General features: G+C 46.4%; 1 protein-coding gene across 1 annotated transcript in view; it reads left to right on the forward strand.

The window, feature by feature from the left end:
* The first annotated feature begins 3,672 nt into the window (after window positions 1-3,672).
* The window catches only part of LOC114599853 (uncharacterized), a 29,777-nt gene continuing 20,351 nt past the window's right edge, over window positions 3,673-13,098 (forward strand). Inside the window, exons 1-3 of the mRNA XM_077929521.1 lie at window positions 3,673-4,253; window positions 9,788-9,914; window positions 11,139-11,226. Of these exons, the coding sequence (XP_077785647.1) occupies window positions 9,806-9,914; window positions 11,139-11,226 (197 nt within the window). The 5' untranslated portion in view covers window positions 3,673-4,253; window positions 9,788-9,805. The remainder of the gene's footprint in view (window positions 4,254-9,787; window positions 9,915-11,138; window positions 11,227-13,098) is intronic.

A 13,098-nucleotide genomic window follows, 5' to 3' on the forward strand; every position in this document is an offset into this window, starting at 1 on the left:
TTTGGCTTTGAGTCAATTTGATTCCCTCCCCCTCTTTCTTTTTTCCTTTCTTCTCCTGTGATGAGGCTGCATTTTAATGTTTTGATGTTTTAATGTTGTATTTTAATCTTGTTTTTAAGTTGTATTCAATCAACTTGTTTTTATTATTGGTTGTTAGCCGCCCTGAGCCTTGGCTGGGGAGGGCGGGGTATAAATAATTTTTTAAAAAATTATTATTATTATTATTAATTAAAGCAGCACGTCTCTAGCTCACAATTCTTCCAAGCAGAATTTGTTCACAATTTAAAATACTCATTTTAACATCCTTAAAATATCAATGATTTCCCTTCTTCTCTTCCCATGGTCCATTTTGCATACCATATCTCTGCATATTCTACAAAAACTATACCATTCAGTATTCCATTCTTGCGTCCATCTAAACTTATTTACACTGTTGAATTTATCTTAATGCTGCCAACATTTTCGTGTGTACACAATTTCCCCCCGTATATTCAACAAACTTTTTCCAATCTTCTCTTTTTTATATAATATTTTTTTATTAATTTTCACAATTAAACAGTAAATCTAAACCACGGGAAAAAAGAAAAAAAAATTAGAAAAGAAAACATTTTCTCACCGTATTATAGATTCACATTTTGGGATTGCCTCCCCTGGTTCTTTTGGAGCATCTTATATTATACAACAACAACAAATACAGTGGTACCTCAGGTTACATACGCTTCAGGTTACATACGCTTCAGGTTACAGACTCCGCTAACCCAGAAATAGTGCTTCAGGTTAAGAACTTTGCTTCAGGATGAGAACAGAAATTGCACGGCAGCAGCAGAAGGCCCCATTAGCTAAATTGGTGCTTCAGGTTGAGAACAGTTTCAGGTTAAGAACGGACCCAAAGTACTTAACCCGAGGTACCACTGTATTATACATGTGTATAATTTACTTATCCTTAATTATTTCCAAATTTAAACATTCTCCTTAATATTCCAAGTGTTTGTTTTTTTAAAAAAACCTGCTATTGTGTTAATATATTCAATAAACCTTTTCCAATCTTCTCTAAATGTATGTTCTTCTTGTTCTCTTATTCTATATGTTAGGTCTGCATATTCTGGCCTGCAAGTTTTTATGGAGTGTGCATTTGAGCTGGTGGCGTGCGCTGCTCCCGGCTGGAGATGCTATCGGTCGTGTGGCCTTTTCTGGCACATTGCTAAACTCCAAGGATCAAAGTCCAATCTGTCTGGAGAGAGACACTTGTGGCTAATGAAAAGCTAGCATGCGCCACCTTGAACAGGGAACAACGTCAGCTCTGGAAGCTGCTAACAGAATCCAGTCCAATTCCATTCATTCCCCCACAATGAAGCATGCCTGGCCGGTCACACCGTAGGGCTAAAGATCAACATCAAAGCAGGTGTGATGCAGAAGGTCTGCAATCAGATTCCAAACATTTCTTCCTTTTTTCCAAAATATTCTCTTTTTCTTTTGGAGCCGACATGCTTATAACTTTATTGAACAATGATTGTGCAAACTTCAACTGCACTCCACAGGAAAGGTTAAGTGGCTGAAGGTATTGATCATAGCTGGATTCTGAAAATGTTTATTGAGGGTGTTCAAGAGATAGTTTGAGGGATGGCAAGAAAAATTGATGACGTATGCAGAACTGGCTAAATTGACAAGCAAACTGCAGGACAAGGACAACTGTGACTTTAATGAAGATTGGGAGCTTTTTACTTTTCAAATAGTTCATATATTTACTCCAGTCTTCTAAGAATCGCTGGCCTCACAGGTTTCGAATCCTTCCTGTTAATTTATCTAATTCTGCATAGTCCATCAACTTCATCCTCCATTCTTCTTTCGTCGGTAGTTCTTCTTGCATCCATTTTTGTGCCAATAATATTCTTGCTGCTGTTGCTGCATATAAAAACTTTACAATCCTGTCTATTAATATCATCTCCTTTTCCAAAATATTCTGAAGCATACGGGGTCTTGGTCACAGCAGTGTCGCTGGAGTGGGTGGGAACCAACCATTTCTGCCCATGCCCTGATTATTAACATTGTCTTTTGTTATATAGTGATTGATGCTTTGCTTTTCCCCCTGACAGAGACGTGTGGCTCAGGCGCGCTGCAGACCCTGTGGTGAGTGCTGCCCGGCATTTTGTCACCCCCCTCAGTGGTGACACCCGGGGCGGATTGCCCCCTGTCAGGGGCTCAGGAGCAGAGGCACAGGAAAGGGAGGAAATAGAGAGCGAGGGGGAGGAATCCGAAGGAAATGTTAGCGATGACAGCGGCCCGAGGTCTCTGAGTCTTTCCAGCGAATCGGAAGATTCACAGAAAGGGGCTCCCATGGTCAGAGCAAGGGGGGTGCCTAGGGGGACACCCCAGGAAGAAGGGGCCAGAGGGGACTCAGAGAGCAGCAGTTGGAAATCAGGACCAGCTTCCCCACCAGAGCGCAGTAGGGGGGAGGAGTCCCAGGTATCGGGATCAGGCGGCTCACCGCCAGCGGGAGGAGAGGAGTCAGGATTGGCCACGCCTCCATCGGAGAGTGAGGAAACGGTCAAGAGGAAGGTTGGAGGCTGGGCGCGCGCGCCAAGTTCAAATGTACAGGAGGGCGGCGCAGTTGGCAGCCCGGATAGGGAGCCAGGTCCTAAAGCCCGCAGAAAGGAGGGACAGGAGTCAGGGGGGTCAGCGTCAGCGTCAGAAGAGTCCAGAAAGGAGGAGACCCCGGGGGGCAGAAGGACCCAGAGGAGAAAGGAGAGACGGAAGAGGTGGAGTAAGGTTAGAGTCTTAAACTGGTGTACAGGGGGTGGAGACTCAGACGGAGCTTCACCGGTCTAGCTTCTCAGACGTAGAGCTGCGCACTGCGGCTTGAAAATGGAAACTGTACTTCAATAAAGACTTTTGTACATTACTAGCGGCTATCGCTGGTCCTCTGTGAGCTGGGACCTGGAGGCAGCTCTGACACCCCCCCTTCCTCCGCCCCGGGGGGGAAACCCAAACATTAAAAAACAGCTAAACATTAATAGAATTAAAACTATATATAAACACAAAAGGTCTGTAAATATACAATACAGTGGTACCTCGGGTTACAGGTGCTTCAGGTTACAGACTCCGCTAACCCAGAAAAAGTACCTCAGGTTAAGAATTTTGCTTCAGGATAAGAACAGAAATTGGGCGGCGGCGGTGCTTCAGGTTAAGAACAGTTTCAGGTTAAGAACTGACCTCCGGAACGAATTAAGTTCTTAACCTGAGGTACCACTGTATGTAATCAGGGATGAGTGAATCTTTCCGACTTTTCAGTCTTGAGTTCATTTGTGTGCATTTCCATGCGATCTTTTTTTTAAGTCCTCATGAAAATACATCAACCTTTTAGTGTCAGTTTCTCCCACTGTGCATTAATATATTTTTTTGCATGTTGTTTTTACAACTGCATGCATTTTTATGCACCGTTTGCCCTGGTATATTTGTTTTTGTGCACATCCCTGGGCTGGCAAACAGCATTGCAACAGTCAGGAAAGTGCGAATTCCAGAGGCTGGCTCCAGCCTTTCTGTTTGTGCATTGTCTTGGAAAGCGCGGATTCTATAGGTTTGCCTTTAACTAAGGAATTAATGGAAGCTCTTCCCTGCCTCTGTTCGTCACGCTTGCAGCGCTTGGTGATGCCACCTCAGAGTTAAACTGCTGCTGATTCTTATCTAGAACAAATGACATCAAACTGGAAGCTGAAAAATAACGTATTTTCAGGCTTAATGGATAGAAATGTGTTTTGCAGATAGCAGCCAAACAACCTGTAGAACTTGGGGGAGGAAACTTGATTAAAAAAACCCCTGACTTTCTTTCCTTCCTTCCTTCCTTCCTTCCTTCCTTCCTTCCTTCCTTCCTTCCTTCCTTCCTTCCTTCCTTCCTCTCTCTCTCTCTCTCTCTCTCTCTCTCTCTCTCTCTCTCTCCACCCTAAGCTCACCAAAGACAGCACACTCAACAAGCATTGAGTTCAGAGCCCATGTTGTGCACCAGCCAGGCTGCTCCTGGTCTGAATGGCCTGTTCCTAGCTAAGGAGCACATTCAACCTTTTCTCACAGTCTGAAGTGGCTTGGCTCTTTGCAGCGCAACCCCTCTCTCCGAGCTATTATTTTGGCCACGCCTTCCCAATTTTAGGCTCCACTGGCCCTGCCTTACTGGTCTATATAATGCACACCTTTTGCCACCTGTTGGAGGGCTGTCCAAGGCAGCCACCAACCACCCAGCCCAGATCAACCAGCAACAGAAGGTAAGGAGACTGGGAGGAGGGGTGATTCGAGATGAAGTGGTGGGGTAGACTTGGAAGGGGGTCTTCTTTTTTTAAATATAATTTTAAATTAATTTTTCAACATATCATTTTCAACAGTAATTAAACATACTTTCATTCCTTACACCATTTTTTACATCCTTCCTATCAATTTATCTAATTCTGCGTAGTCCATTAATTTTGTCTGCCATTCTTCTTTCGTCGGAGTTTCTTCTTGCCTTCATTTCTGGGCTAACAATACTCTTGCCACTGTTCTTGCATATAAAAACAATTTAACAGCTTGCCTATTGATATCTTCACCTATAATACCAAGTAAAAATGCTTCTGGTATATTTCAACATCTTTTTCAACTCATTATATATCATTTCCCAGAAGATTTTTACTTTCTTACATTCCCACCACATATGAGAAAATGTTCCTTCTTCTTTTTCTTTACATTTCCAACACTTATTACTTGTTGTCAGGGGCTCAGGAGCAGAGGCGAAGGGGAGAGAGGAAATGGAGAGCGAAGGGGAAGAATCTGAGGGCAGCGGAGGGCAGAATGACAGTGACCCGAGAGATTCCATGAGCCTCTCCAGTGAATCAGAAGATTCCCAGAAGGGGGCGCCGATGGCCAGGGCAAGGGGGGTCCCAGGGGGGACACACCAGAAGCAGGGGGCCAGCGGAGACTCCCAGAGCAGTAGCTGGAAATCAGGGCCAGCTTCCCCACCGGAGCGTAGTGGGGGGGAAGAGTCTCATAGGTCAGAGTCAGCGTCTCCTCCGGCAAGCAGCGACAGGAGCAGTATAACGGTCAGAAGGAAGGTGGCAGGCTGGGCGCGTGCACCAAGTTCAAATGTACAGGCGCGCGGGACAGCAGAAAGCCCGGATTGGGAACCAGGTCCTAAAGCCCGCCGGAGGGAGGGGGAAGACTCGGGGGAGTCAGCGTCAGAAGAGTCCAGAAAGGGGAAAACCCCGGTGGACAGGCGGACCCAGAGGAAAAGGGAGCAGAGGAAGAGGTGGAGCAAGGCTAGGGTCTTAAACTGGTGTCTGGGGGGAGGAGACTCAGACGGAGCTTCGACGGTCTAGGGTTTCAGACGTAGGGCTGCGCGCCGCGGCTGTCAAACCAATAATGAACTTCAATAAAGACTTCTGTATATAAAGAGGAACTGGCGTTGGTCCTTTGTGAGCTGGGACCAGGGGCAACTCTGACACTTGTCTTATACATTTTAGCTAATTTCACAGGTGTAATATACCCGGAAGGGGGTCTTGTGTTTGATTGCACAATCATAGATCTGTAGCTTTGGAAAGGATCCCCCAGGAGCCATTGCATGTCCCACCCCCTGCAATGCAGGAATCGCAGCTAAGGAATCCCTCACAGCTGCTCATCCAACCTCTGATTAGAAACCTCCAGTGAAGGGAGCCCTTTCCAAGCAAGTCCATTCTGCTGCTGAGCAGCTCTTACCACCAGAAAGTCCTTCCTGATGTTGAGTCTTGTCATTTGAATCTATCGGTCCTGGTCCTCCTCTCTGGGGCAGGAGAAAACAATTCCTGCTCCGTTTTCTGTGTGACAGCCGTTCTCTTGTCCCCTCTCAAGTCTCCTCTTCTCCAGGCTGAACCTAAAAAAGGTAAAGGGACCCCTGACCGTTAGGTCCAGTCGTGACCGACTCTGGGGTTGTGGCGCTCATCTCGCTTTACTAGCCGAGGGAGCCGGCATGACTAAGCCGCTTCTGGTGAACCAGAGCAGCGCACGGAAACGCCGTTCCCCTTCCTGCTGGAGTGGTACCTATTTATCTACTTGCACTTTGACGTGCTTTCGAACTGCTAGGTTGGCAGGAGCAGGGACCGAACAACAGGAGCTCACCCCGTCGCGGGGATTCGAACCGCCGACCTTCTGACCGGCAAGCCCTAGGCTCTGTGGTTTAACCCACAGCGCCACCCGTGTCCCAAGATCTAGTCTAAGCTCCTGCTCAGTGGAGGAATATCCCTAACAGACAGGCAAAGCCAAGCTGCAGACCCTGTTGAGATCAACCTCATCTTGGAGACTGTCAAGACCCAGGGCTCACCCACACTTGCCTCTAGCCATAGCTGTCAACTTTCCCCTTTTCTTGCGAGGAATCCTATTCGGAATAAGGGAATTTCCCTTTAAAAAAGGGAAATGTTGACAGCTATGGCCTCTAGCTCTGCTCTTTCCAGGCACAAGTCTGAGCTTAAAGGCTCCCCCGTGTCCGAGGTTGCAGGTTGTTCCCCCATGAAAACAAAACCTCTCCTTCTTTTGTCTGTCTTATTTTCTTCCTTTATTTTGCAGTATTTACACCCCGCCTTTCCCCTCTAAAGAGCTCAAGGTTTCATACCTGGTCTCTCCCAGGTCTCAGTCTGACACTCTAATCACCACGCCCATTCCCTCCTACAGTCCTCAGGTGAAAATAGGGACATTGTATTCAACATCAGTACAGTGGTACCTCGGGTTAAGTACTTAATTCGTTCTGGAGGTCCATTCTTAACCTGAAACTGTTCTTAACCTGAAGCACCACTTTAGCTAATGGGGCCTCCCGCTGCTGCCGCGCCACTGGAGCACAATTTCTGTTCTCATCCTGAACCGAAGTTTTTAACCTGAAGCACTATTTCTGGGTTAGCGGAGTCTGTAACCTGAAGCGTATGTAACCCGAGGTACCACTGTATCACTGCCGCCCTGCTTTTTTGCATGTGAAATTATTTAAATTAAAGTTTTCCATGATACAGAAACCTCCCACAGCCCAGCTAGCTCCCGCACCCACGCTGGACTCCAATTCCCTCCTTGCTAACTTGTGCAAAGGACATTGCAAGTTTCCTTTGAAATGCACCATTTAATGCCTGCTTCTTGCAAATTGCCATTATGCCTACACAAGATAAGTTTCAGGTGAAGAGGGTGAACCTTACATTTTGGGGAAAGCAAGCTGTATCCTGATTCGCAAGTGAAATATACTCGGAGTCGAGAGCGGATTTCATGCTCTTTATTCAGCTCATAGTGGTGAGGAGGAATGAAAGTTCCCCCAAAGTATCAGCTTTATATACATTATTTACACAACGGGCTGCACGTGATTGGCTAATTCCAGAATTCTCCTGTAGGCCAATCAGGTTGCGGATTCACTTCCACCTGGAGCTGGATTGGGTGGCTCCTGTGAACCAATCAGACTGCTGCATTCTGGATCTTATTGTTCTAGGACCAATCAGACTGCTGCATTCTGGATCCTATTGTTCTAGGGCCAACCAGACTGCTGCATTCTGGATCCTATTGTTCTAGGGCCAACCAGACTTCTGCATTCTGGATCCTATTGTTCTAGGGCCAACCAGACTGCTGCATTCTGGATCCTATTGTTCTAGGACCAATCAGACTGCTGCATTCAGAATCCTATTCAACTCAGTACAGTGATACCTCAGGTTAAGTACCGATACTTAATTCGTTCTGGAGGTCCGTTCTTAACCTGAAACTGTTCTTAACCTGAAGCACCACTTTAGCTAATGGGGCCTCCTGCTGCTGCCACGCGATTTCTGTTCTCATCCTGAAGCAAAGTTCTTAACCCGAGGTACTATTTCTGGGTTAGCCGAGTCTGTAACCTGAAGCGTCTGTTACCCGAGGTACCACTGTATATAACAGCAAGTCAGGAATAAGACAGGCTTTATTGTTTATTGCTAGACAAATATGTCATGTGACAAAGACACCTGAGAGCCGAAGCAGCCAAGCAGGCGGGGAAGTGCTGGGGTTGCCCCGTCATTTGGGCTGAGTCAAGTTCTCCAGGCCTGACTGCTAAGTGTGGAGTCACTCTGTCATGGGACTTAGTAGCCAGTTTCTCTTTTGTGTTCTCTGTAAGATGTCAGTCAATGTCAGTCTGCCACAGTTGTGAGCAGAGTCAGTACAGTGGTGCCCCGCAAGACGAATGCCTCGCAAGACGAAAAACTCGCTAGACGAAAGGGTTTTCCGTTTTTTGAGTCGTTCCGCAAGACGAATTTCCCTATGGGCTTGTTTCGCAAGACGAAACGTCTTGCGAGTTCTTGCGAGTTTGTTTCCTTTTTCTTAAAGCCGCTAAGCCGTTAATAGCTGCTAAGCCGCTAAACTGCTAATAGCGCTAATCCGCTAAGCCGCTAATAGGGTTGCTTCGCAAGACGAAAAAACTGCAAGACGAAGAGACTCGCGGAACGGATTAATTTCGTCTTGCGAGGCACCACTGTATGTAATCTCAGTCAGACTGTCTGGAACCATGTTGTTTATGAAGAAGTTTATTTTAATTCAGTAAAGCTTTTACAGTAGTACCTCGGGTTAAGTACTTAATTCGTTCTGGAGGTCCATTCTTAACCTGAAACTGTTCTTCACCTGAAGCACCACTTTAGCTAATGGGGCCTCCTGTTGCCGCCGCGCGATTTCTGTTCTCATCCTGAAGCAAAGTTCTTAACCTGAAGCACTATTTCTGGGTTAGTGGAGTCTGCAACCTGAAGCGTATGTAACCCGAGGTACCACTGTATTCTTTAAAACTCTGCATTATTAATACCGTATATGCTGCATGTCAAAATAGTCATCAGTTTGATCCAGAAAGTCCAACAGCATAAAGGTTACAAATATACAGTGGTGCCTCGCAAGACGAAAATAATCTGTTCCGCAAGTCTCTTCGTCTAGCGGTTTTTTCGTCTTGCGAAGCAACCCTATTAGCGGCTTAGCGGATTAGCGCTATTAGCGGTTTAGCGGCTGTTAAAGGCTTAGCGGCTTAGTGGCTAAAAGGCTATTAGCGGCTTAGCGGCTATTAAAGGCTTAGCGGCTTAGCGGCTAAAAGGCTATTAGCGGCTTAGTGGCTATTAAAGGCTTAGCGGCTAAAAGGCTATTAGCGGATTAGCGGCTTAGAAAAAGGGGGGGGGAAGCGAAAAAAATCGCAAGACTCGCAAGACGTTTCCGTCTTGCGAAGCAAGCCCATAGGGAAAATCATCTTGCGAAGCAACTCAAAAACGGAAAACCCTTTCATCTAGCGGGTTTTCCGTCTTGCGAGGCATTCGTCTTGCGGGGCACCACTGTAGTAAGAATTCCAGAAGGTCATGAAGGGCCACAGTGGCTTTTCTAAATATCAATATGCAAGCGAGACTGACACTTTGAAGCAGGGTCTGCAAACTTTTTCAGCAGGGGTTGGGTCCACTGTCCCTCAGACCTTGTGGGGGGGCCAGACTATATTTTGAAAAATAATAATAAATGCACGAATTCCTATGCCCCACAAATAACCCAGAGATGCATTTTAAATGAAAGCACACATACTACTCATGTAAAAACACGCATATTCCCAGACGGTCTGCCGGCCAGATTTAGAAGGTGTTTGGGCCACATCCGGCCCCCGGGTCTTATTCTGCCTACCCATGCTTTGAAGCATCAGTATGGACCAGCTCAAAGGCAGACCCCATAAAAACCTGCACCTGGTCTTTAAGTTTCTGCTTAGAAGAATTGTGAGCTAGAGACGTGCTGCTTTAATGAAGGCGGCCAGACAAAGCCCTTTGATGCATTTTGGCTGCCTCTCTTTCTCCAGGTTACTGCAGAAGCCGCCATGGCCCAGACTGTTCTTCTGAGCGTCGCCCTTCTGAGTGTCGTCCTCTCCTTCCATGGCGCCTTGGGCATCAGTGGCTGCAGAGTCTCTCAAACTGGGCTGGAAAACTGTAAGTGAAGCTGCCCCTCCTGCAGATGTGCCACTTAAAATCCCCAAGCCAACCATTTATTTATTTTGCAGAAAACCCCCAGGTAGCTCAACGCTTGGTGTGTTTCTCGGATGCAACAACAACCCATACGAACAGGTTCCAGACCTGGTTCCTTGCCCTGCCTCCCCTCCCTCAGAGAACCAGGGGAAGTGTAGTCTTGCGAGGGCACAGAGAGTTCTTAGGCCTGCACCTTTCCTGGGATTCCTTCCTTGTGCACCACCAGCTACGACCCTTAAGGCATTCTGGAGCTGTGTGGCATCTATAGGGTTGTGGCTGGCATCTGTCTGTCTGCAGAGACATTGGAGTGTGCCTCCGGGGGTGAAGTCCAACTGCTGCACTAGCAGCACCAAAGTGACCTCTCTGGGGGACAAGCCTGGGCAGTGTGTTTGGAGGTCCTGGGATGGCCTGAGGCCCCACTGATGCGGTCCAGAGGAAAGCAGAGCAACGTGTTGGAGCCTTTTCTTCTCCCAAAGATGCCCTGCAAGGCAGTGGAGGTTTAGGATGAGCGCTTTCCTTCTCCTAGATGGGTTCCCTTCCCAGGTGGGCAAGGCTCAGCCAGACGTTCCAACTTCCAGGTGCCTGCTGAAACCTTTTGCAATTATTCCATCAGGCTTGAGCAGGCAATTAAGAATGGCATCTTTCTGTAAGAGCTAGCTGGCCTCTGATTTTAATTTTTTTATACAGCTTTATATACAGGTGAAACACGGAAAATTAGAATATCGCAGAAAAGTTCATTAATTTCAGTAATTCAACTTAAAAGGTGAAACTAATGTATGAGATAGACATGCAAAGCGAGATATGCCAAGCCTTTATTTGTTATAATTGTGATGATCATGGTGTACAGCTGATGAAAACCCCAAATAAACAATCTCAAAAAATTAGAATATTAAATGAAATCAGCAAAACAAGGATTGCAAATAGCTGTACGCCATGATCATCACAATTATAACAAATAAAGGCTTGACATATCTTGGTTTGCATGTCATGAGTCTACTTCATATATTAGTTTCACCTTTTCAGTTGAATTACTGAAATAAATGAACTTTTCTCACGGCCATGACTTTCCCAGTGCTGAAGGTGGAAGACTGCTGGCTTGCACCAACCCTGGCTTGTTCCAGGGCATTGAAGAACCTGGTCCTTGCCTCTCCCTTCTCCAATAATCTCCTCTTTGTGTTGTCTTTACAGATTGCCGTTCCACAAAAAAATACTGGGAGCAATTCCTGCAAGGTCCTATCCAACAGCTCCCTGTCCCCGCCCTTCCTGGTCTGGTTGGGTGAGTAACGATTTTCCTGCAGGGAAGTCATTAGTTTAGATGCTTTTATGGGAGACAAGTTCCACTCTCCAAGTTGCTCCGGGTTCTTTTTTCTCTTGGAATCCTGGAAGCCAAGACCCAAGTTTGGGGCAAGCGCTCTTTGGTGAGAAGACGCTCCAGCAGAGATGTAGCATGGCAAAACACGCAGCAAAGAGAAGTGTAGAAATCTAGGCTGTGAAACCTTTCAAATGTGTCCTTCTGGTGAGTCGCACAATGTCCCCTTTTAAAAGCTTTCCCCAAGCTATCCCACTTCCCTTGCACAGAGAGAGGCCACATGTCTGGTAAGTCATAAAGTGCTTTACTTACAAACTGTCCAAAGGTCAGGTTCATGTGCTTTTCCATACAGCAGTCAGAAAAGATGCACAGGCAGTTTAAAATGTTGTTTAGTTATAAAAGGTAGAAGTAGAGGAGAGAAAAGCTAGTTTCAGACTCCATTCTTTCTGAAACAAAAGAAGCTGGTTAAAGCCATGCGACCGGAGCAAACAGCTCAGACCTCCTCACATGCTGTAATCCACACGTTTCGTCTAAATCGGTGGTCCCCATACTTTTGGGGGCTACTGCCCCTTTGGTTCCAGAAACCCATCCCCAATGCCCCCTACCTTACCCTCTAGAAAGCCTTATTCAGAATGGTGGTTTGCATGGCCTACTGAGAAGAACAACTCAGTGAAATTCAAAACTGTCATGGTGGCTTGTACATTTATTCAAAATCCAAATGAAGCTGTTCAATCAAATGGATGAATGTTATCCAGTGATGCCAGATTTTCAAAGTCTGATAAGTCTTTTGCAACTCCAGTGCCCCCCCAGCACCTCCTTGCCTCTTAGCACCCCACCCTGGGTAATCCCACTGCCCCCTGGTGGCAGTCCCTCTCCTAGCATCTATACATATCCGTACAAAGACTATGGGCCCAGAAATGATTATTGATGGATGCCAGTAGAGTCTCTTAAGAAGAGAGACCCAGGAGAATCCAGCCTGCCTTAAAGCATCCTGGATTACTTAAACTACAAGGCTAAAGCTGGCCTATCAATGCTTCCCTTTTAAACTGCAAAGGTATGGCACTCTGCTGAACTCACAAATGTGAGCAAGGAAGGATAATATCCGATAAATAGATCCTCTCCTAGCATCTATAAACATTCCTACAAATACTGCCCATTTTGGGAACCATTGGTTTCTAAAACAATGGCTGTCACCCACCTGAATAGAACTTTGCCAATTAATCAGATGCTTAATAATAATAATAATAATAATAATAATAATAATAATAATAATTTATTTATACCCCACCCATCTGGCTGTGCCTCTCCAGCCACTCTGGGCGGCTTCCAACAGAATATTAAAATACAGTAATCTATTAAACATTAAAAGCTTCCCTAAACAGGGCTGCCTTCAGAGGTCTTCTGGTAGTTGTTTTTCTGGTAGTTGTTTTTCTCTTTGACATCTGGTGGGAAGGTGTTCCACAGGGAGGGCGCCACTACGGAGATGGCCCTCTGCCTGGTTCCCTGTAACTTGGCTTCTCGCAGCGAGGGAACCGCCAGAAGGCCCTCAGCGCTGGACCTCAGCGTCCGGGCAGAATGATGGGGGTGGAGACGCTCCTTCAGGTATACTGGACCGAGGCCGTTTAGGGCTTTAAAGGTCAGCACCAACACTTTGAATTGTGCTTGGAAACGTTCTGGGAGCCAATGTAGGTCTTTCAAGACCGGTGTTATGTGGTCTCGGCGGTGGCTCCCAGTCACCAGTCTAGCTGCCGCATTCTGGATTAGTTGTAGTTTCCGAGTCACCTTCAAAGGTAGCCCCACGTAGAGCGCATTGCAGTAGTGCAAGTGAGCGATAACTAG

The sequence above is a fragment of the Podarcis muralis genome, chromosome 5, assembly GCF_964188315.1.
Source record: "Podarcis muralis chromosome 5, rPodMur119.hap1.1, whole genome shotgun sequence".
NCBI lineage: Eukaryota > Metazoa > Chordata > Lepidosauria > Squamata > Lacertidae > Podarcis > Podarcis muralis.